This window comes from Anolis sagrei, chromosome 13 (genome assembly GCF_037176765.1).
Source record: "Anolis sagrei isolate rAnoSag1 chromosome 13, rAnoSag1.mat, whole genome shotgun sequence".
NCBI lineage: Eukaryota > Metazoa > Chordata > Lepidosauria > Squamata > Dactyloidae > Anolis > Anolis sagrei.
The window spans coordinates 6551832-6575306 of record NC_090033.1 but is presented as its reverse complement, the minus strand read 5'-3'; the positions used below and the strand labels follow the sequence as shown (position 1 = coordinate 6575306).

Below are 23475 nucleotides of genomic sequence, written 5' to 3'. Positions count from 1 at the left end.
GGGAAAACCAGCTTGCACCATTAATGTTTAACATCTACAGAAATGACCAGTCAATGCCAGAATGGTCAAAGAGTTTCATCTATGCTGATGATTGTGCCATCACCGCTCAAGCTGGGAGCTTTGAAATGGTTGAACAGAAGCTCTCTGAAGCTTTAGGTGCTCTTACTGCCTATTACAGGGAAAACCAGCTGATTCCCATTCCGTCTAAAATGCAGACGTGTGCTTTTCACCTTAAGAACAGACAAGCATCTTGAGCTCTGAGGATGACCTGGAACGGAATCCCACTGGAGCATTATAACACACCAAAATACTTGGGTGTTCCCTGGACCGTGCTCTGACTTACAAGAAGCACTGCTTGACTATCAAGCAAAAAGTGAGTGCTAGAAATAACATCAAATGAAAGGTGACTGGCACAACCTGGGGATCACAACCAGACACAGTGAAGGCATCTGCCTTTGCACTTCTTTGCTCGGCTGCAGAGTATGCATGCCCAGTGTGGAATACTTCTTGACACTGTGGATGTGGCTCTTAATGAGACATGCCACATTGTCACAGGATGTCTATGCCTTACAAAATTGGGGAAATTTAGCCGCTATCGTACCACCTGACATCCGCCAAGAAGTAGCAGCCAATAATGAAAGGACCATGACAGTGACTTTTGAGTTTTATTTAATTGTTTTACTGTTGTTGTTATTGCTTGTATTGATGTATTGTGGGCTCGGCCTCATGTAAGCCACACCGAGTCCCTTGGGGAGATGGTGCAGCTTACATGATGATGATGGTGATGATGATGATGATGATGATGATGATTATTATTATTATTATTATTATTTTCCGGCCCATCCTCTGTTAGGATATCAGCCAGCATGCCAACGTCTTAAATCAAGAAATAGCTTCCTAAGATCTACTCACAAAAACACCTCAGCAAGCAAGAGTCCAAAAGTGGCAGGCTAAAACCCAGAAACTCAATCAGTGCCTGAGACTGAATGAGAAACTTCCTCCTGGGCGATTTGGAAGGCACTAAACAGACTGCGCCCTGGCCCCACGAGATGCAGAGCCAACCTTAAGAAATGGGGGCACCAAGTGGAGTCCACGACATGCGAGTGCGGAGAAGAGCAAACCACAGACCACGTACTACAATGCAGCCTGAGCCCTGCCACATGCACAGTGCAGGACCTTCTCACAGCGATTCTCAAGTGGGCAGAGGAAATCTAGTAGAATGCCAAGTTTGTGTTTTTAAATACATTCGAACTGTATTCTCAAGTCGCTTCTGACACAATAAATAACTGAGCGTTGGGTTTCAAATCCAGGAAAAGCAAAGCCAGGAGCTCTTTTTCCCTCTCTTGCTGTCCCTTGCGTGAAATTGGGGCATGCGTAGGTTGGTGGGGTGAGGGAGGGAGGGAGGGGGGGAAATGGGTCCTTGGGACAGTTTAGCATCTCTGATGAAGCTGGCTAATAGGAATCAGTCCTGATTAGGATTAATCCATGGAGCCCGGAGCTTGGCCGTCTTTGGTAATCTAATAAAAAAAAACCATTCCCAGGGTGGGTTTACTCTGGAGGAGGATTGGCGCTGTGCGCTGGAGGAGCCGGATTAGCCCAGATGTGGGCAGGGAGATGGGCAGCAGGAGTAAGCGGAGGAGACAGGGTCAGCCGAGGCTTTGGTCCCTGCGGCCGAGGAGAGAGCCTGCCCTCCCTGCCCGCCTTGGATGTCGCCAGACCAACGGGATCTTCATGAATTCCACCAAATTGCAGGGAAACTGGAGCTGGCAGCCTGGGAACCCGTTCCTGGCAGAGTCAGAGAAACAACATCTTATTTTCCTACTCGCTTGGGTACCCAATTTTGGGTGAACTACAACTCCCATCATGCCAGGTTAACCCTGAGAAGCTCCATCAGTACTTCAAGTTTGTTATGTTGGGCGAGTTTGCCACAAATGTATCATCAGTGGGGTTCAGTGTGATCTCTAGCTTCAAGTTAACTACAATTCCCACTATGGTGAGTCAGTCCCCTCAAACCCCTCCAATAGGTTGAGTTAGTCATGGGGGTTCTGTGTGCCAAGTTTGGTCCAGGTCCATCAAAGGTGGGAGTCACAGTTTCGCTGGTTGTGGGTGAACTACAATTCACATCATGTCAGGTTAACCCCCTGAAACTCCATCAATACTTCAAGTTTGTTATGTTGGGCAAGTTTGGTCTAGATGCATCATCAGTGGAGTTCAGTGTGTGCTCTGGCTACAGGGTGAACTACAACTTCCCCTATGGTGAGTCAGTCCCCTCCAGCCTCTCCAGTAGGTTGAGTTCGTCATGGGAGTTTAGTGTGCCAAGTTTGGTCCAGGTCCATTATAAGTGGTCACCGTTTCTTGGGTTGTGGGTGAACTACAACTCCCAGAAATTAGGGTCAGTTCCCCCCAAACCTCTCCAGTAATCAAATTTTGGCATATTAGGTATGTGTGCCAAGTTTTGTCCAGATCCATTGGTGTTTGGGTTCACAGTGCTCTCTGGATGTAGGTGGACTACAACTCCCTCAAATCAAGATGAATTTTCCCCAAAGACCTCCAGTTTTGTTTGCTGGTCATGGGGGCTCTGTGTGCCATCTTTGGTCCAATTCCATCTTTGGTGGAGTTCAGAGTGCTCATTGATTGCAGGTGAACTATAAATCCCAGTACCCACAACTCCAAAATGTCCAGGTCAATTCCCCTCAAAAACTGTCAATATTCCAATTTGGGCATATCATATATGCATGCCAAGTTTGGTCCAGATCCAACACTTTTTGAGTTCATAGTGTGCTCTGGATCTAGGTAAACTACAACTCCTTTAAATCTCTCCAAAGACCTCCAGTATGTCTGTTGGTCATGGGAGTTCTGTGTGCCAAGTGGATTCCAGGTCCATCGTTGGTGGAGTTCAGAGTGCTCTTAGATTGCAGGTGAACTATACATCCCAGTACCTACAACTCCTATAAATTATGGTAAATTCTCCCCAAAGCTCTCTAGTATGTTCACATTCTGATCAATTCCTCTGTTTGGTATGTACCAAAGAATAGGTAAAGGTTAAGGGAGAGGCAGTGGGCAGGATCATACAAATGTCATACCAATTGAGAGAGTAAGAAGCACTGGAGTGTCTGTGGTGGAGGAGGACAAAACGGCAAATCTGCAATGTTGACCTCGTGGAAGTAATTGCACATTCAGGGGCCACGACAGAGCAGGAACTTAGATTCGAGTGCCCCATGAAGGAAGTCATCTGAAGGGGAAAAACACCTTTCACTTCCATCTGTGATCTCAGTTGTATCTGCGAGATCCCACGTGCATCATCCGCGCTCTCCAAGATGTTATGGGAGCGATTCAGGAGGAAGCTGGTTGAAGTTGTGCTGCTGGCTGGCTTGCGTTGGGATGGGTGCTCTTGGGGGAAAGCGGTGGGCTGCAAAAATGTCTGCCGAAATAAATAAATAACGGAGCCATTGGTCCCTTCCAGGGCTTGTTTGGGGTGGGGGGGGGGGGGGCGTTGGCGTGCGTGATTGTCGGCTTGATGAATTCCCCCCGGATGTAATGAGCTGGTTTTCTGCTGTTAATATTGCATCTGCTGATGAAGGCTTCGTTAGGATAATGGAACGGAGCTAAAATATAAATGACTCGCTGTCAAGAAACAGCTTTTGCTCGTGTTCTCTTGACAGTTCCCGGGCCACAGCAGCGACGGTAGCAGCGACGGGGAAGGGGGGCTGTCTTCCATGTGTGTGCTTCCTCAACATTCATGTTGCGCGTTGTCCCTGCAAGACACCTGTCTCACCCTGGAGCCAAACATTGGTCCGGATTATGTGATGGACCATGTTCTCCTTTTGAGATCTTGAGACTGGCCTTCTTTCTCTCCCAGGTCCATCACAGATTCATATGGTGGGAATACAGGAATGGCTTTTGAAAGCAGTTTCAGAATGTGGATTAACGGTATCGAACTGGATTACATGGCAGTGTAGATCCAGTGTTAGTGATGGCTCTCAGGCTCCAAATCTCAGTTCCTAGGCAGTGGTTCCCAGGCCTATTTTGACCAGGAACCACTCTCCAAGAGTTCTAAATCAGTTTTTGATCAACTTTAGATTTGGTTTGGTTACTTGGGGTGCTGATTCTGAAAATTGCATTGGATAGACCACATCAGCTCTGGTTTCAGATACGGAGCATATGCCATCCAGTAGTCACCATGTCCTCACGCACAGAAAACCATATTTAATCATCTAGAGCTGATGTGGTAGTAGTAATCTTTCGGTTTGGTTATTTGAGGTACTGATTCTAAAAATTGCATTGGATAGACCACTTCAACTCTGGTTTCAGATACAGAACAAATGCCATCCAGTTGTCACCATCTCCTCGCCCACAGAAAACCATATTTAATAATATAGAGCTGATGTGAAAATAGTAATCTTTCGGTTTGGTTACTTGGGGTACTGATTCAGAAAATTGCATTGGATAGACCACATCAGCTCTGGTTTCTGATACAGAACATATGCCATCCAGTAGTCACAATCTCCTTCCTCGCAGAAAATTATATTTAATAATCTAGAGCTGATGTGGTAGTAGTAACCTTCGGTTTGGTTATTTGGGGTACTAATTCAGAAAATTGCTTTGGATAGACCACATCAGCTCTGATTTCTGATACAGAACATAGGCCATCCAGGAGTCACCATCTCCTAACCCAGAGAAAACCACATTTAATAATGTAGAGCTGATGTGAAAGTAGTAATCTTTCAGTTTGGTTATTTGGGGTACTGATTCAGAAAATTGCTTTGGATAGACTACATCAGCTCTGGTTTCTGATACAGAACATAGGCCATCCAGTAGTCACCATCTCCTCCTTCACAGAAAACTATATTTAATAATGTAGAGTTGATGTGGTAGTAGTAATTTGGGGTTATTTGGGGTACTGATTCAGAAAATTGCATTGGATAGACCACATCAGCTCTGGTTTCTGATACAGAACATATGCCATGCAGTAGTCACCATCTCCTCTCTCACAGAACACTATATTTAATAATTTAGAGTTGATGTGGTAGTAGTAATTTGGGGTTATTTGGGGTACTGATTCAGAAAATTGCATTGGATAGACCACATCAGCTCTGGTTTCTGATAGAGAACATATGCCGTCCAGTAGACGCTGCCTTCTTGAACACAAGAAAACGTATTTAATAAGTTTCAGCACTATAAGAGGGTTTCACAAGACCAGTCACTCTCGTTGCAATGGTGTAGTAACAATGAGGACCCTATTTTCGTTCTTGCAGCCCACTGGTGGTCCACGGACCACTGCTCTGCCAGGACATCGCTTTCCTATCAAAGCAGCTTGGAACTGTGTTGGAAAGGTCTAGTTACATTTAAGTTTCTATATGTCAAGAGCATGGTAGTTTGCAGAAAGTATAAGAGCATCTTTGTGTGTGTAGATGCCTTCAGTTGCCTTTGTGTCCTTCCTGAGCTGCAGGAGCCAATCACCTGAAGTGTGTCGAGTGTGTTTGGGGCCCCGCCCGCTCCTCCCCGGGCTTCATTACCTTAATCACTGTTGTGGTAACGTTTCATGCTTTCCTTGACCTCTCTTTTCGGGCCTGGTTATGCTGTTTAAGGACAACCGACACTCGTCCCCCGGCGCTATTGCCTAGGAAACCCACCGCTTTGGCCTTTGCCCCCCTTGTGCCTCCGCAGCCCTCCTCGCTTCCCGTGTCGCTTTCTATTTTGTGTATTTTTCCCCCGTTCCTCCCTCCTTGCCTCCCCTTTCCCCTTTCTTTTTGTCCTTTAACATGGTTTTCCTCCAAAGTTTTTTCATCAATCACATTCGGGGGAGAAAATCGGCTCCGTCACGCCTGGTCTTTGGGTCGTGTGACACTCTCCCGGGGTCCTGACAGCTCCTTGAAAGAGGGACCCCGGACGTGGGGGGCCAACAGAATGTTTGCCCAGGAAAGGGACGGTTTCCATGACGCTCCCCGGATCCCCCCCACTGTCCGAGGGGCTGACATGGACCTGGGACTTGAGGAAAGGAAACAAAAGAGAAAGATACGAGGGGCGAGGAAGTATGGGATGCCTTGACAGCTGCCCATGGCTCTTGGGGAGACGGGGAGATAGACAGTCATTTACTCCGCTTCCCAATTCTGCATAATCAAAGGTCTTATGGGTCCCCCCCTTCCCTCCCCTTTGGGGGAAAAGTCCATTTTTCATCCCCTTTTGAGGCACTTCCTCTGGAAGAAGCGGCCATCCCGATACGGAGACAGAGCGTTCCAGGCTTTGGTAGGCACTCCATTCTTGGACCCCTTCCTTCTCCCGCTCTCCTTGCATTACCTTTAATCCATGTGTCATTTTCCTCACCTCTTAACTAGCTTTTGGAGCCTACGGGCAGTTGCCAAAGCCTTGGGGTGGCTACATTTAGCAGGGTGAGGTCTTTGGCTTGGTGGCACATCTCCATCTCAGGGACATCTACATCTCGGGTGCTTTGGGTTCAGTCACTCTTGACTTTCTTATCGCCTTTCTATCCCATCTCCATTCCATCTTCCTCTTTGGGGATATACTCTTAGATATGTTTGAAGCCAGGTCACAAGATTGGGATGGTTGTGGTGAACATCTGAACAGGGTTCATAGAGACAGAGGATCTCCCTCTCCTTGCATTATCCTCAATCCATATGTCATTTTCCTCACCTCTTAACTAGCTTATGGAGCCTGTGGGCAGTTGACGAAGCCTTTAGAATGGCTGCATTTAGCAGGATAAGGTCTTTGGCTTGGTGGGACAACTCCATCTCAGGGACATCTACATCTCGGGTGCTTTGGGTTTCACCTTCCCTTGTACACACTCTTGACTTTCTTATCACCTTTCCATCCCATCTCCATTCCATCTTCCTCTTTGGGGATCTACTCTTTGAAGCCAGGCCAGAAGATTGGGATGGTTGTGGTGAACATCTAACCAGGGTTCAGAGAGACAGAGGATCTCCCTCTCCTTACATTATCTTCAATCCATGTGTCATTTTCCTTGCTTGTTAACTAGCTTTTGCAGCTCATGAGCAGTTGCTGAAGCCTTTGAGATGGCTGCATTTAGCAGGATGAGGTCTTTGGCTTGGTAGGACATCTACATCTCAGGGACATCTACATCTCGAGTGCTTTGGGTTTCACCTTCCCTTGTACAGTCACTCTTGACTTTCTTATCACCTTTCCATCCCATCTCCATTCCATCTTCCTCTTTGGGGATCTACTCTTTGAAGCCAGGCCACAAGATTGGGATGGTTGTGGTGAACATCTAACCAGGGTTCAGAGAAACAGGGGGATCTCCCTCTCATTGCAGCATTGTTTGTTAGCCACACTTGACCATTGCGATGACACTTAGAGCGATGTGACCCTTACTCTGCCTTGTATTTCCCTTTCAACCTGGACCTCTAGAAATCTGGGGAGGGGACCACCAAACAGGTGAGCTTCTGTCACCATGGATATATTGTCTATCTATGTGTTTGCTTGCATCTTTTTGTTTCTACTTGTTGAACTCTTGGGGAAGAGAATTACAGAGCCCGAGGTGTACTATCCAACTTGTTGCCTACTTGTGTATGTACTCATATAATTCCATTGCGTTGGAAGCGTAGTGCTTATATGGACCAGAGCTTCGGCGGCAAGCTCCAACTTGGGACTGTTCTTAGGACATCTCTCTCTGAAAAATAAAGGGAAAAAGAATGGGGTATTTGTGCCAAATTTGGTCCAGTGAATGGAAATACATCTTGCATATCTATCATATCATATTACGATTTATAACAGGGGTAGTTATGAAGTAACAACAAAAATCATTTTATGGTTGGGGGTCACCACAACCATAAGTGCTCACCGCATTAAGAAGTTTCAGAAACACTGATTTAGCATAAATTCATTCTGCTTCTTTCATTCGGGGAGCATTTGTGCTTCAATATGGAAGTTGCTCCTCTCTAATCCCATGAAACTAACAGATTGTGCCAACCTTATTTTCAACCGACTGTTTTCTTTGTCTTTTGAACAAAATCCTGGAGTTTTGTGGAGATTGCGTTGGAATGCTTTGAGCGGAATTCAGACTGAGTCTCCGAAGGCAAGCTTGGGCTCATCCAGAGTCGCTGAGCGGAGCGTTGGTTGCCTGACTCTTGACTCCGGAAGCTGCCACGATTGTCAGTAAAGTCCCGTCCACATAAATATTTATGCCTCCTCTAGAACCCAGCCCCATTGCGCCGGATGCGTCCTGGAGCCACATTCCGTCCACATCTCGGCCGCTTGGCTTGGAACAACCTTGACAGGGAAGACTAAACTTTTTCCTCGCCGTCCAAGTGGACTTGGGGCCTCTCCTTCGCCCCTTCCCATCCCGCCACCTCCTAATTTGACTTTTTCCAATATCTTTCCTCCAACAACCTTTCTCCCCCCCTCGCCTTCCTCCCCAGCAACTGCGCATTTATTAATTCATGAGGCACTAATTAGTTCTTTGTTTAATTTTGTGTTAAACAGACTGACCGGAATGATAACGACTTGCAGCGTTGCATTACGGTCCCCAACCGCCCCTGTTTTCTGACAACAAGGGAGTACAGAGAGACTGCCGTGATGAACCCCAATTCCCACTCCAGTTGCACTTCATTAAGTCAAAATGTGACAAGAAGCTTAGAGAGTAACTTTCAGATCGGATCGCACATAACAATTGGGCAGGAAACTTTCTGAACGGGGGGGAGGGAAGGCTGCGGAGGCGCCTCCGAATGAAAGCTGGCACCGGAGTGCAGTTCCCCCTCCAGTCGCATCTTAAAGGCACCGCAGGCACAACGCCAGAGCTCCCCCCCCCCCCCCCCCAAACTACATCCAGAAAAACTTTCTTCCCATCCTTTTAGATGATTGGCGTGACTTGGTGGGCCGAGAAACAGTCATGACAATATCTCAGAGGGAGGATGGGCAACGTTAGATAGATAGGGCTGGAGTTAAGTGTAACTCCAGCCCTATCTATCTATCTATCCATCCATCCATCCATCCATCCATCCATACAATAAAAGTGAAAATGTGTGTGTGTGCGGCTGGGATGTGCACGAATACCAGTAGTTCCCAAACTTTTTTTTTACATTGGACCACTTGACGATCAGAGCAAGGATGGGCAATGTTAGATAGATAGGACTGGATTTAAGTGTAACTCCAGCCCTATCTATCTATCTATCTATCTATCTATCTATCTATCTACATAATAAAAGTGGAAATATGTATGTCTGTTTGACTGGGATGTCCACTGACACCAGTGGTTCCCAAACGTTTTTTTGAAGTTGGACCACTTAACGATCAGAGCAAGGACGGGCAACGTTAGATAGATAGGACTGGATTTAAGTGTAACTCCAGCCCTATCTATATCTATCTATCTATCTATCTATCTATCTATCCACATAATAAAAGTGAAAATATGTATGTCTGTTTGGCCGGGATGTCCACTTCCACCAGTGGTTCCTAAACCTTTTTTTGACATTGGACCACTTCACAATCAGAGCAAGGACAGGCAACATTAGATAAATAGGGCTGGAGTTAAGAGTAATTCCAGCCCAATCTATCTATCCACATAATAAAAGTGAAAATATGTATGTATGTGTGGCTGGGATGTCCACTTACACCAGTGGTTCCCAAACTTTTTCTGACATTGGACAACTTGACGATCAGAGCAAGGACGGCCAACATTAGATAGATAGGGCTGGAGTTAAGAGTACCTCCAGTCCTATCTATCTATCTATCTATCTATCTATCTATCTATCTATCTATCCACATAATAAAAGTGAAAATATGTATGTCTGTGTGTATGGCTGGGATGTCCACTTACACCAGTGGTTCCCAAACCTTTTTTTTGACGTTGGACCACTTCACCATCAGAGCAAGGACGGGCAACATTAGATAGATAGGGCTGGAGTTAAGATTAATTCCAACCCTATCTATCCATCCATCCATCCATCTATCCACATAATAAAAGTGAAAATATGTCTGTGTGTATGGCTGGGATGTCCACTTACACCAGTGGTTCTCAACTCTTTTTTGACCCGGGACCATGATTGAAGTTACACTTAAAAGATGTTTCTTCTTCCGACTTACATACAAATTGAACTTAAGAGCAAGCTGATAGATCCTCCCTTGTTTGTAACTTGGGGACTGACTATACTAGGTTATAAAACACAACACATTTACTGTAGTCGAGACTGAAAAGGGCTGAAGAGGCCGAGAGGTGAGTCTGACAAGACCGAAGGCAACATCCAGGAGAGGGTCTTTTGGAAACAATGCCATAGAAGCATCCTTTCCTCTGGGTCATTGTAGGTTTTTTGGGCTATAAGGCCATGTTCTAGAAGCATTCCCTCCTGACGTTTCGCCTCCATCTATGGCTGGCATCCTCAGATGTTGTGAGGTCTGTTGGAAACTAGTCAAGTGAAGTTTATATATCTGTGGGTAGGAGAAAGAATTCCTTTTCTCTCTAGGTTGGCCTTGTGGCCCCGAACTGAGACCCCCACGAAGCCCGTTCTCCCCAACGTTTCCCTTCCTTTGTAGCCAACACATGGAAGGAGGATGTCTTTTCTTCCACGGATTCAACTCTGCCACAATAGCAGTTTCTAATCCCTGATTAACAATGGCCCAGAAACGGCGCACACACGTGTACGGCACACGCAGCCGGCGCTTCTGGGTTTCTTTGGAGGGTTGTGGTTGTGTTCATGTGCATGCTAGCTTCCCCGCTTTGTGAGGCACTCATTGTGTGGCGCCTTTCCGGGGCTCCGTCCAAGAGGCAAAGTTGGGGATGGCAACCCAGCCTGGGAACGGTGCCTTGCCCTGCAGAGCAGCGAGCCCGAGCCGCTCGCTCTCCCGGCTTTGGAGGCCGGCTCATTGTCAGGCGGAGCTGGGGGAGGCGGAGAGAGTCCACCCTTAAGAGGACATGTCAAGTACAATTAGCGTTATCTGTCTAAATATGTGCTGGGAACACAGAATACAAGCCGAGGCCTGGGTGGCTTTAATGGAGACATATGCAAGGTCAGCCCGCCTCATGCAATCCCCCAATCTGATTTGGGGGATTACACATTCTAAGTAAATTGGCGTTATTCCGCTTGCATCATTGATAAGCTGCGGCCAAAATAATAAAGCGGGGCGGAGGGAAAGAGGATAAGGGGGAGCGCGCCGGATACTCGTCTTTCGTGGGGGTTTTTTTTTTTTTTTTTTGGTTTTATACGAATCTAGCAAAGGGCAAGACGATGGGCGGGCGGCTGTAGAATGAGCAAGGCAGGAGAAAAGGAGGCAAAGGAGGACAGAGATGCCAAGGCTTGACTTCTGTTTTGAGATAGAAATGTGTTGCCCGAAAGGAGAAAATAATCCAGAAGGTTCTAGTGGAAATGTGCAGTAGAGTCTCATTTATCCAGCCTTCACTCATCCGGCATTATGTATTATCCAACACAGTCTACCTCTCACCCAGATCCATGGCTGTTTTAATACATTGTGATGTTTTGGTGCTAAATTCATAAACACGGTACAGTAGAGTCTCGTTTATCCAACCTTCACTCATCCAACATTCTGTATTATCCAACGCCGTCTACCTCCTACCTGGAACCACGGCTGTTTGAATACATTGCGTAGTTTTGGTGCTAAATTTGTAAACACAGTACAGTAGAGTCTTGCTTAACCAACTTTCGCTCATCCGACATTTTGTACTATCCAACGCAGTCTGCCTCCCACCCAGATCCACAGCTATTTCTATACATTGCAATGTTTGGGTGCTAAATTTGTAAACACAGTACAGTAGAGTCTCGCTTATCCAACCTTCGCTCCTCCGACATTCTGTATTATCCAACGCAGTCTATTTCCCGCCCGGATCCACAACTGTTTCAATACATTGTGATGTTTCGGTGCTAAATTTGGAAACACAGTACAGTAGAGTCTTGCTTATCCAACCTTCACTCATCCAACATTCTGTATTATCCAACGCAGTCTACCTCCCACCCGGATCCACATCTGTTTCAATACATTGCAATCTTTTGGTGCTAAATGTGAACATTGGTGGAGTTAGGGAGGAATAGATTTGATATTTGGGAGTGGCAGTTCCTAGGATTTATAGTTCACCTACAATCAAAGGGCATTCTGAACCACACAAATGATAAAATTGGGCCCAACTTCCCACCCACATACCCCCATGACCAACAGAAAATATTGTGTTTTCTGGTGGTCCTTGGTGATCCTCTGATACCCCCTTGCAATCTCCGAGGGGTCCCAACCCCCAGGTTGAGAAACGCTGCTATAAATCAAGGTCAATTTCCCCCAAACCTCCCCCCCCCCCCAGCATTTTCTGTTAATCATGGGGGTTCTGTGTGCCATATTTGGTCCAGATCTGTTGTCGGTGGTGGTTACAGTGCTCTGTCTTGATGCAGGGTGAACTGCAACTTCCATCATGTTGAGCCAGTCCCCCAAACCCATTCAGTATGTTCAGTTGTTGATCAATTCCTGAATAGGAAAGGGTTAAGGGAGAGGCAGTGGGTGGGATGCAAATTCCACACTAATGGAGAGCGTCAGAAACACTGGGATGTCTGTGGTGGAGGAAAAACAGAAAATCTAGAATGGATTTGTGCCCAAATGAAAACCTTCACTTGGTTGGTGGGCAGGGTGGTGTTTGTGGAGGACATTGTCAGGGCTCTTGGGCATGTTCAAGACATGACCTATCTTGTTCGTAACTGGAGGACTGGGCAGTATGGGGCCCTCCAGTGACCAGGACTGGTATCCCTCCATCACATTGGAAGGCAACAAGGAGGCCCCCTTCTCTCTCCTTCGCTGCCAGAGGGAAAGGGGGGCCTATTACCAGCTGCTTTCGTAGCAGCTGGTTGGGTCTCTCCTTCTCCCTTCCAAGTGAAGGGAGGCCCACTTTCGGAAGTCTCACGGTGCGGCCTCCTCGCTTCGGCTCCGTCACAGTTTGGGAACATATGGCTCTAAATAATTCAATTTCCTTTGCATGGCATTTTTTCTTCTTCTCCCTTTCCTTTTGTTGGCAACTGTTGTTGTTTTTCTGCATATTCTTCTCTCTGGATCTCTCGCGTCTTATGTTCAAACTCATGTGGGTCCGAGGAGTCGTCTGATGACCTTGTTGGGTTACCTTGCTTAGGTCTTCTGCAGGTTGGAGAAGGTCTAGCACCTCGCATCCTAGGGTTGGGAGGGACTCTAAGGACCATCTAGTCCAGTGGTCCTCAGCCTTCTCAATGCCATGACCCCTTAATACTGTTCATCATGTCGTGGTGACCCCCAACCATAACATTATTTTCATTGATAATTGATAATTGTCAAGTGTTATGAATCGCCATATAAATATCTGATATGCAGGCTGTATTTTCATTCACTGGACCAAACTTGGCACAAATACCCGATATGCCCAAATTCAAATACTGGTGGGGTTTGGGGAGGGAATTGATTTTGTCATTTGGGAGTTGTCATTGCTGGGATTTATAGTTCACTTACAATCAAAGAGCATTCTGAACTCCACCAACGATGGAATTCAACCAAACTTGACACACAGAACTCCCATGACCAACTGAAAATACTTGGTTTGGTAGGCATTGACCTTGAGTTTGGGAGTTGTAGTTCACCTACATCTCGATAGAGCACCGTGGACTCAAAACAATGATGGATCTGGACCAAATTTGGCACAAATACTCAATATTCCTAAATGTAGTGGAGTTTGGGGAAAATAGACCTTGACATTTGGGAGTTGTAGTTTCTGGGAATTCTAGTTGAACTACAATCAAGGAGCATTCTGAACACTACCAATGATGGAATTGAACCAAACTTGGCACACAGAACTCCCATGACCAACAGAAAATACTGGAAGGATTTAGTAGGCATTGACCTTGAGTTTTGGAGTTGTAGTTCACGTACACCTAGAGCACTGTGGACTCAAATAGTGATAGATCTGGACCAAACTTGGCACAAATACTCAATATGCCCAAATGTGGTCTTTGGAGAAAATAGACCTTGACATTCAGGAGTTGTAGTTGCTGGGATTTATAGTTCACCTACAATCAAAGAGCATTCTGAACCCCACTAACAATATGTCGGCCAAACTTCCCACATAGGATCCTCATGCCTTGTTAGTGCGAGCCTCCTTTCAGCCTCGCACGCTCTCCCTCGCCCACATATGCGCACCACGTTGCCATGCGCGAGCATGCCTGCTCTCTCCTCCCCGCTTGGAGTCTCAAAGACAGCCCTCCCCTTGGCTGAGAGGTCGGCCAGTCACAGCGGAGGAGGGTTTTTGGTGGAAGGATTCATCTCTGTTTCCAAAAAGGAAGAGAAGGACAGGCGGAGAGATCTTTAGCCTACAGAAGACCATCAGAAATATATGTTTTCTGATGGTCTTTGGTGACCCCTCTGAAACCCCCTCATGAGAAATACTGACGTAGATAGAAAGCACACACTTGTGTCTTGGCAGGGTTAGGCTTCAGGTAGTTATCTTTGCAGTAGCTGGAGAGATCTTTCGGGGCATTAGTAAGTTGGTTTTCAGCTTTCAAAGTCTTTTGTTTGTGTTGTTAGGCCAAGGTCATCAGTGTATATAAATCTCTTTGTGAGTCGCAATTGTGACTGTTTGTTAAGATGTTAAACAAGGTTGGTGCAAGAACGCTGCCTAGAGGTTGACCATTCTTTTGCTTCCTCCTTGATGGAGCCTGAGTCGAGCCTTTCCCTCGAGAAACATCCGAAAAGCCCACTTTCCCTGGCTATTTCTTTGTCGGAAGACAGCTGTGTTTATCTTTTATTTATTATCAGATTTATAACCTGTCTTTTCTCTATAGAACAGATGTAAACGTTGGTGTGTGCTAGAGTTTTTCACGAAGTGTAGCATTAACAAAATACGACGAAAGACCCGATAATGAGAAGAATGTAGAGCTGACAGAAGCGATAAGACAACGGGTTGGGAATGGCTTTAATTGACTCAAGCAAATGTGCCGGGAGTTTCCTCTGGAATCTTCCAATGGCAAGGAATACTGCCACTTGGTTGGCGCTCATGCCAACTGCCAACGAGAGTTGGCTCTGCAATCTAGTGGAGTTGTGTAGAGGATGGTGTTGTATGTCAGCCTGCTCAGCCCGTGATTGTGTCTGATGTTCATGCTGATGCTCATGATGGGAACAATGTCCATGTTGATGTGCCTGATGGGAATGGGGCTGGTGTTCCTGATGATGCACCTGGGAATAAGGGTTTCCTTGGGCCGGAGTGAAGTTCAGAAGAGAGGGCTGAGCAAGGCCACATTCCTGGGAGAGACCTTTCACTGCTTTTCTCAGAACAACTGTCTGAAAATGATGCTGAGAATTATTTGCCAGGTGAATAAGTTAATGAAGGAAAGGACAGTAAACCTTGGACAAAAAGCAAGGCTTTAGTAAATTGAGGCAAAATTTTGAGAGACTGAGGCATTCAGTTCATCTACTGCAAAAAAAAAAAAAAGACAACAAACTGTTATAAGAGGCATGCTATCCTCTCAGTTATGGGTTTTGGAAAGGGTTTATAATGATTCATGGGAGACAGTTGCCTCAGTCGAGTCAACGTTGTTATTTTATCATGGTCTTGCTTTCAAGTGCTCTGAGTTTCATGTATCAAGTAGTTGTCAAGCTAAAGTCTTCATGGTTTCTGGTGTTCCTGGTGATAGGCCTGGGGATAAGCGTTTGCTTGGGCCGTAGTTAAATTCAGAAGAGAGGCCTGAGCAAGGCCACATTCCTGGAAGAGACCTTTCGCCGCTTTTCTCAGAACAACTGTCAGAAAATGATGCTGAGTTTGATTTGCCAGATGCAGGAGTTAATGAGGGAGAGGATAGTGACACCTTGGACAGAAAGCAAAGTTTTAGTCAACTGAGGCAGAATTTTGAGAGACTGAGGCATTCAGGTCGTCTACTGCAAAAAAAAAAAAGACAACAAACTGTTATCTGGTGGGAAAGTTAAGATGTAGGCTTTCCTTTCAGTTATGGGTTTTGGAAAGGATTTATAATGATTCATGGGAAACAGTTGCCTCAGTCGAGTCAGTGTTGTTATTTTATCATGGTCTTGCTTTCAAGTGCTCTGAGTTTCATGTACCGAGTTGTTGCCAAACTAAAGTCTTCATGGTTTCTGGTTTTCCTTATTTATTTATTTACAGTATTTCTATTCTGCCCTTCTCACCCCAAAGAGGACTCAGATCGGATCACAGATCACATATACAGCAAACATTCAATGCCGTTATACACTGACAAGACAGGGTTATATATAGCCTTTCCCATCTTCGGCATCTTGGGGACTTGTGCTCGGTTCTGGCCACAGGGGGTGTTGTTGCTCCATTTTCACTGCCAAAGAGCTTTGTTCATAAACTTTCTCCTGATCGAATCACTGGAATTTTTCTGGCATTCCCTTATGGGTTCCTTAAATACCTCCCAGCTTTTAAGTGGTACCTATTTATCTGCTCACATTTGCTTTTGAACTGCTAGGTAGGCAGAAGCTAGGCTGAAGGCCAGGAGTTCACCCTGACCCAGGTTTCGAGCTGTCAACCTTTCAGTTGACAAGATTTACTGCAGTTGACATGTCTAAACAATCAACTACTGTCTGTCTCTCTTTCTGTGCGATGCCTGAGATGTTTATCTCTGCCTTCTTCTTTTTTGCAGGATGAAGTAACTTTGCAGCTTTCAAACCAACCAATTGACTGTGGCATCTGATTCTTGACTATCAAGAGGTAGGGAAGACCACCGACCAACGAAGCCACAAATGGGTAGGTCCTTTTCACTTCTTTTCTGAACCTGTAGGGCAATTTGGGGCATGGTGGGCATCCATGAAGCTGATCCATATTCTGTTGCTTCTCAATCTAGCACCAAGACTCAGAACAGGCAACACAACGTGGATGTGCGCATCTGCACAGCCTCTGCTTGGTACATTGTCACCAACTTTCTCTTTATGTATCTGGGAGGTTTTCAACTTACTGACTTACTCTTGGGTGGTGTAGATAAAGCTACAAGGAAGCAAAAAGAATAACTTTTATCTGTACGGTTGTCAGTATATCACCACTTTCGCGCAATTATATCTAGAGTCCAGTTTTTTGAGAAGGTCTGGACAGAAATGAAATGAATGGACACCTAGGTTTACCAGACTTGTCATGGAGGATTTGCATTGTCATCTGAATTGTGAATCTATTGTGTTGCTCGCTATGTTTTGGAATGTTCAATGAACTGTTCTTTACACTTTCTCAAATAAAGGAACCCTTCCACACTACACAGTTGTAGTGCTATAATTCCACTTTAACTGGCATGGGTTTTCCAGTTTGGGGAAGGTTAGTTAGAGTTCCTAGCCAAAGCCTACCAACCCCAGGATTCCCCAGGATGCAGTCACGGCAATAAAGTGGAATCAATAGCATTATTAGTCTATCGTGTGGACGGATCCCAAGAGATGGTGTTCACTGGGTTGCTGTGAGTTTTCCAGGCTGTCTGGCTATGTTCCAGAAGCATCCTCTCCTGACGTTTTGCCCACATCTACGGCAGGCATCCTCAGAGGTTGTGAGGCTTCTTGGAAACTAGGCAAGTGAGGTTTATATATCCGTGGAATGATGTCCAGGGCGGGAGAAAGAAATCTTGTCTGCTTAAGGCTCACAGCAACCCAGTCATGAAAGCCTTCAACAAGAGATGGTCGTCAACTAGGATATAACCTATAGTACTTTGGTTGCGGTGGAAGATAGGTTGACTTGTTGCCTTGCAGATGTCGTTATGTGGGAGGGAAAGTCCTTGTTGGACATATATTTTAGGAAGGAGTGTAGGTGTACTGGAGGTGGGTCCGTAGGTGACTGTGGAGCCCTAGTTTTTACCTGTATGTTTTCCTGCAGTGAGGGCATTGGTTTCCAGGTGGAAGGCGGTCCCGGTCGGGGTTGGCTTGAGACGCCTTCCTCTTGACACATATCTCTCTTTTGCCCTCCATTCGTGCCTCTTCAAATTCTACAGCATTGCTGGTCACAGCTGACATCCAGCTGGAGCGCTCAAGGGTCAGGGCTTCCCAGTTCTCAGTGTCTATGCCAGAGTTTTAAAGGTTGGCCTTAACAAGGAATCAGTTAATGTGTGTGTGTGTGTGTGTGTGTGAACTGTAAAATAACATGCGTGAAGCTGATTGGTCAGGCAATGCCCGGGGAGATAGCTGAGCCTGGGACTTTTGGATACTGTTACATTTTTATTCTGGCTTGAGGTATTCAGGTGCAGTGAGAGACAGTTTGAAAAGAGAAGCAGAGAGAGAGAGAATTTGCGTAAATCACGAAGTCATGAACTTCTTCATGAACTGCTGAAGGAGTTTATCCACATGGACAAAAGAGAGACCATTTTAGATCTCTCATAAAGTCTTATGAGGGTTGACTGAAAAGTAATGCCTCTGCCTTCGTAACTCCTCAAGAGATGGCAGTACTAGTATGCGGCACATACTGGCTTGTTCAGTAGACTCTCCTCTACAGTTCCATTTTGGCGGGAAGCCTTAGCAAAAGGTTGACAGATTGATTCAGGATGATCGTCGTATCACTGAGAGAGAAATTTCAAGCATAATTGGTATTTCACAAGAACGTAGGGGTCACATTATTACTTTGCTTGGCTATCGGAAGATCTGTGCACGATGGGTACCCAGGATACTGACGCTGGTTGCGGAAACAGAGTGTCAACTTCTTCCGTGACGGCTTCAGAAAACTTGGTCATCATTGGCAAAAATGTATCTAATTGTCTGGTGATTATGTGGAAAAGTGAATAGTGGTTAACGAGCCCATTCTAAAGATTATTCTGAATTTGATTTATTAAAATATTCCCATCCAAACCCATCAAAAGTGGTTGGTGGAAAGCCAGTGTTATGTAAATATTCCGAAATGACTCGGCCTTCCTGTCCATCCGTCACCGATGGGGCCTCTCGGGAGGCAGCGGGGTTCGGGGCCGAGGGGAAGAGGCATTTCACAAGAACGTGGGGGTCACATTATTACTTTGGTTGGCTCTCGGAAGATCTGTGCACGATGGGTACCCAGGATGCTGACGCTGGTTGCGGAAACAAAGTGTCGACTTCTTCTGTGACGGCTTTAGAAAACTTGTTCATCATTGGCAAAAATGTATCCAATTGTCTGGTGATTATGTGGAAAAGTGAATAGTGGTAGTTAAAGAGCACATTCCAAGGATTATTTCTGTGTTTGATTTATTAAAATATTCCCATCGAAACCCATCAAAAGTGGTCAGTGGAAAGCCAGTGTTATGTAAATATTCCTCCCAAAATGACTCGGCCTTCCCCGTCCATCCGTCACCGATGGGGCCTCTCGGGAGGCAGCGGGATTCGGGGCCGAGGGGAAGAGGCAGACCCCAGACAGAAGGCAGCAGGTGCCCCACTCATCCAGTGTTTGTTTTCCCTTTGTCCCTTTGGGTCTGGGGCTGTCCCGCTGGGCCCCCGACTCCCGGCTTTGTCCTCTCCGCCCACCCGCTTGGCCCTGGGGCTCCGCAGGCATCTTCCCATCCTTCCAAAGATCTCCCCGGACGCTTTTCTCCTTTCTTTCCCCGTTTTGGCCATTTTGCCTCCTTCGTCTTTTCTTCCCCCCACATCAAAGGCGGCCCTCCATTGTCAGGCAGTGGCCCTGAAAGGCGATCGCGGTCGGGCACGGTGTAGGTCACCCCCTGGGCACCCTGCCTCGCGCGGCTCAAAAGGAGCAGGCGGATGCTTCCCTTTGCCGCCTTCACCGCCCTGGTTACAGCCCTTTCCTCCTCCCTCCCTTTCCATCACTTACTTGGTACCCTCTCTCGTCATTTCACCCTCCTTCCTGTACCATCTTGAAGTATCAAAGGCGTATTTATTGGCCGGGAGAAGCGGGGAAATGAAGGCAATGCCCCCCATCATATTCTCTTCCATTCTGCACATTTCTAGCATGGCAATAACTTAAAACTTCAGCCAAGCAAAGGAAAAGCAAAAGCAACATGAATACAGTAAACCGAAGAATTCTATTTACTATTGCCGCGACCCCTTAATACAGTTCTTCATGTTGTGGTGACCCCCAACCATAACATTATATTCATTGCTCCTTCAGAACTGTCATTTTGCGAATGTAAATATCTGATATTTATTTATTTACAACATTTATATGCCACCCTTCTCACCCCGAAGGGGACTCAGAGTGGCATACAATATATTACATTATTAGTAATATTACATGTAATATAAAATATTTAATTATAATATCGTATTATTATTATTAGTATTATATTGTATTACTTTATAATATTATGATATGCAGGATGTCTTTTCATTCACTGGACCAAGTTGGGCACAAATACACAATACACCCACATTTGAATATTGGTGGGCTTGGGGGTGGCGCAGCGGGTTAAAGCACTGAGCTGCTGAACTTGCTGACCGAAAGGTAACAGGTTTGAATTTGGAGAGGGATGTGAGCTCCCGCTGTTAGCCCCAGCTTCTGCCAACCTAGCAGTTCGAAAACATGCAAATATGAGTAGATCAATACGTACTGCTTCTGCAGTAAGGTAACGGCACTCCATGAAATCATGCTGGCCACATGACCTTGGAGGTGTCTACAGACAACGCTGGCTCTTCAGCTTAGAAATGGAGATGAGCACCAACCCCCAGAGTTCGACACGACTGGACTTAATGTCTTTACCTAGCAGGGGGGTGACTGATTTTGTCATTTGGGCATTGTAGTTGCTGGGATTTCTAATTCACCTACTATCAAAAAGCATTCTGAACTCCACCAATGATGGAATTGGGCCAAACTTCCCACACAGTACTCCCATGACTACAGACAATACTGGGTTTGGTGGGCATTGACCTTAAGTTTGGGAGTTGTAGATCACCTACCTCCAGAGAGCACCGTGGACTCAAACAATGATGTATCTGGACCAAACTTGGCACGAATACTCAAAATGCCCAGATGTGAACACTGGTGGAGTTTGAGGAAAATAGACCTTGTAGTTGCTGTGATTTATAGTTCACCTACAATCAAAGAGCATTCTGAATGTCACCAGAGATAGAATTGGGCCAAACTTTGCACACAGAACTCCCATGCCATGAAGGGACTCGCTGGTGCAAGGCACCCTCCAGCCTCTCATGCTCTGCCTCACCTGCACATGCGTACCACTCTGCCATGCGCCGAGCATGCCTGCTCTCCCCTCCCTGCTTGGAGTCTCAGAAACAGCCCTCCCCTTGACTGAGAGGATCGCCAATCACAGCGGAGGAGGGCTTTTGATGGGACAATTTGCCATCTGTTTCCAAAAAGGAAGAGAAGGGCAGGCAGAGAGATCTTCAACCTTGAGTTCTGATAGTCTTTGACGACCCCTCTGAAACCCTCCCCCATGTGAAGGGGTCCTGACCCCCAGATTGAGAAGTCAATCTTTTTCAGTTTCTCACTCTTTGCAGTGCAGATAGCAGGGATTGTTATATCGTGTCCCCTCGCAACGGCTACATTACAGATCCTTGCAGTGGAATTTGGAGCTCAGTCGAAAGGGCCTCCCTTCTCCATGTCATCCTCCTCCAGCCGAAATCTCTTTCCCGGGGCATCTCTGGGGATTTGGGATGGCTCTGCCAGGAGCGAGTAGCCCGGGAAGCCTTGTCAGTGGCTAAGTAGGGAGATTAAGGACGAGTGCAGTGGGGAGCGATGGAGAGGGAGCCGTAATTTGTCCTAACAAGCCGGTGGCGCTGCCTCTCCAGCATTGTCCTCGCAAAGCAGCTGGCACAGTGGCTGGAAGACTGGGACAGCTTCTTAGGGCTGCCTATTGCCGTCTCAAAGCACCAGCCTGGGACTTTGCCGAGACTTCAATGTCTACTACAACTGAATAGAACAAAGATTGGGGTTTGGCAATAGGAGCCGTCAGCCACGTCCCCCAACTGCCCCAATTTTATTTATTTATTTATTTATTTATTTATTTATTTATTTGGGGTTCTTTTACCCCGCCCTTCTCACCCCGAAGGGGACTCAGGGCGGCTTACAAAAGCAAGGCACAATTTGATGCCTGCATCATAAAAACAATCAAACACAAAATTACATCAATACACAGTTAACACCAAATATACATTATAACTATAAAATCAATAAAATCAATAAAACCAAATACAACCCAATTTGGCAGAGACACAGCTGCACTGTAGATTGAATGCAGTTTGACATCACTTTGGGGAATCCTGGGATGTGTAGTTTGGTGAGACACCAGCACTCTAAGACAGATCTTATACCGACCAATTTCTCATCTTCCCTTCTTGGGCAAGGTTCTAGAGCAGTGGTTCTCAACCTGTGGGTCCCCAGGTTTTTGGCCTACAACTCTCAGAAATCCCAGCCAGTTAAGCAGCTGTTAGGACTTGAAGGCCAAAACATCTGGGGACCCATAGGTTGAGAACCAATGTTCTAGAGCGAGTTGTGGCTTCTCACCGCCAGGGATTCTTGGATGAAGCTGATTATCTTGATCCATCACAGTCTGGTCTTAGGCCTGGCCACGGAAGGGAGATGACCTTGGTCACCCTAGTGGATGACCTCCAAGATGTCTCTTGGACATCTCAGGGGCTTTCGATATCATCAGCCATGGTATCCTTCTGGGGCAGCTCTCCAGAATGGGTCTTGGGGGCATTGCTTTGCAGTGGCTTCACTCCTTCCTGGAGGATTGTACCCAGTTGGTAAAGCTGAGGGACACCTGCTGGGACCCCTGGCCATTGACCTGTGGGGTCCCACAAGGTTCTATTTGATCTCCCATGCTTTCTAACATCTACATGAAACCGCTGGGTGAGGTCACCTGGAGTATTGGAGATGACACTCAACTCTCTTGCTCCTTTCCACCAAATTCCAAGGAAGCCCCTCAGATTCTGGACCAGTGCCTGGCCGCTGTGATGGATTGAATGAGGGCCAACAAGCTGAAGCTTAATCCAGACAAGACGGAGGTCCTCCTGGGCAGTCACAAGGCCAAGCAGGGTATAGGATGGCAACCTGTGCTTGATGGGGTTACATTTCCCCTGAGGACAGAGGTCCACAGTTTGGATGTCCTCCTGGATTCGGTGTTGATGCTTGAGGCTCAAGTGTCAGCAGTGGCCATGAGGGCAATAATCCCTCCCCATGCTTCTTTGACCTTTTAGTACACTTTATTTACTTATTTCATGTCAAAAGCATTGCATAAATTAGTATAAAACTGATAAAAACAGAAGGTGCAGCTAAATATGTTTTGACCAAAAACAGGCAACAGCATCGACATTGTCTGTAGCCTCCAACAACTCTTCCTCTGTACATAATGCAGGGCACAGTGGACAAGCATACAGATGCGGAGTTGTCTGTTCTGCTCCACAGTCACACAAGGTGTGGGATTCTTTTAGGTCGTGCCATTTTGCCAGGTTGTCTTTTGATTTGTCTACTCTGTTTCTGAGTCTGTTCAGGGACTTCCAAGTTGCCCATTCTTGGTTTGCCCCTGGAGGAAGACCCTCTCTCGTGGGGGGCCATCCAGTTGTGATTTCCTGGTTTTTGATTGCCCAGAGGGATACCCGGGGGGGGGGGGGGTGGGACGGGACGCC

General features: G+C 46.4%; 1 protein-coding gene across 2 annotated transcripts in view; it reads left to right on the top strand.

Annotated features, from left to right (window-relative positions):
- The window catches only part of CASZ1 (castor zinc finger 1), a 379132-nt gene that overhangs the window by 172675 nt on the left and 182982 nt on the right, over positions 1-23475 (top strand). For both annotated transcript variants that reach the window (XM_067472686.1, XM_067472685.1), the window contains exon 3: positions 16593-16696. In XM_067472686.1, the coding sequence (XP_067328787.1) occupies positions 16693-16696 (4 nt within the window). In that variant the 5' untranslated portion in view covers positions 16593-16692. The remainder of the gene's footprint in view (positions 1-16592; positions 16697-23475) is intronic.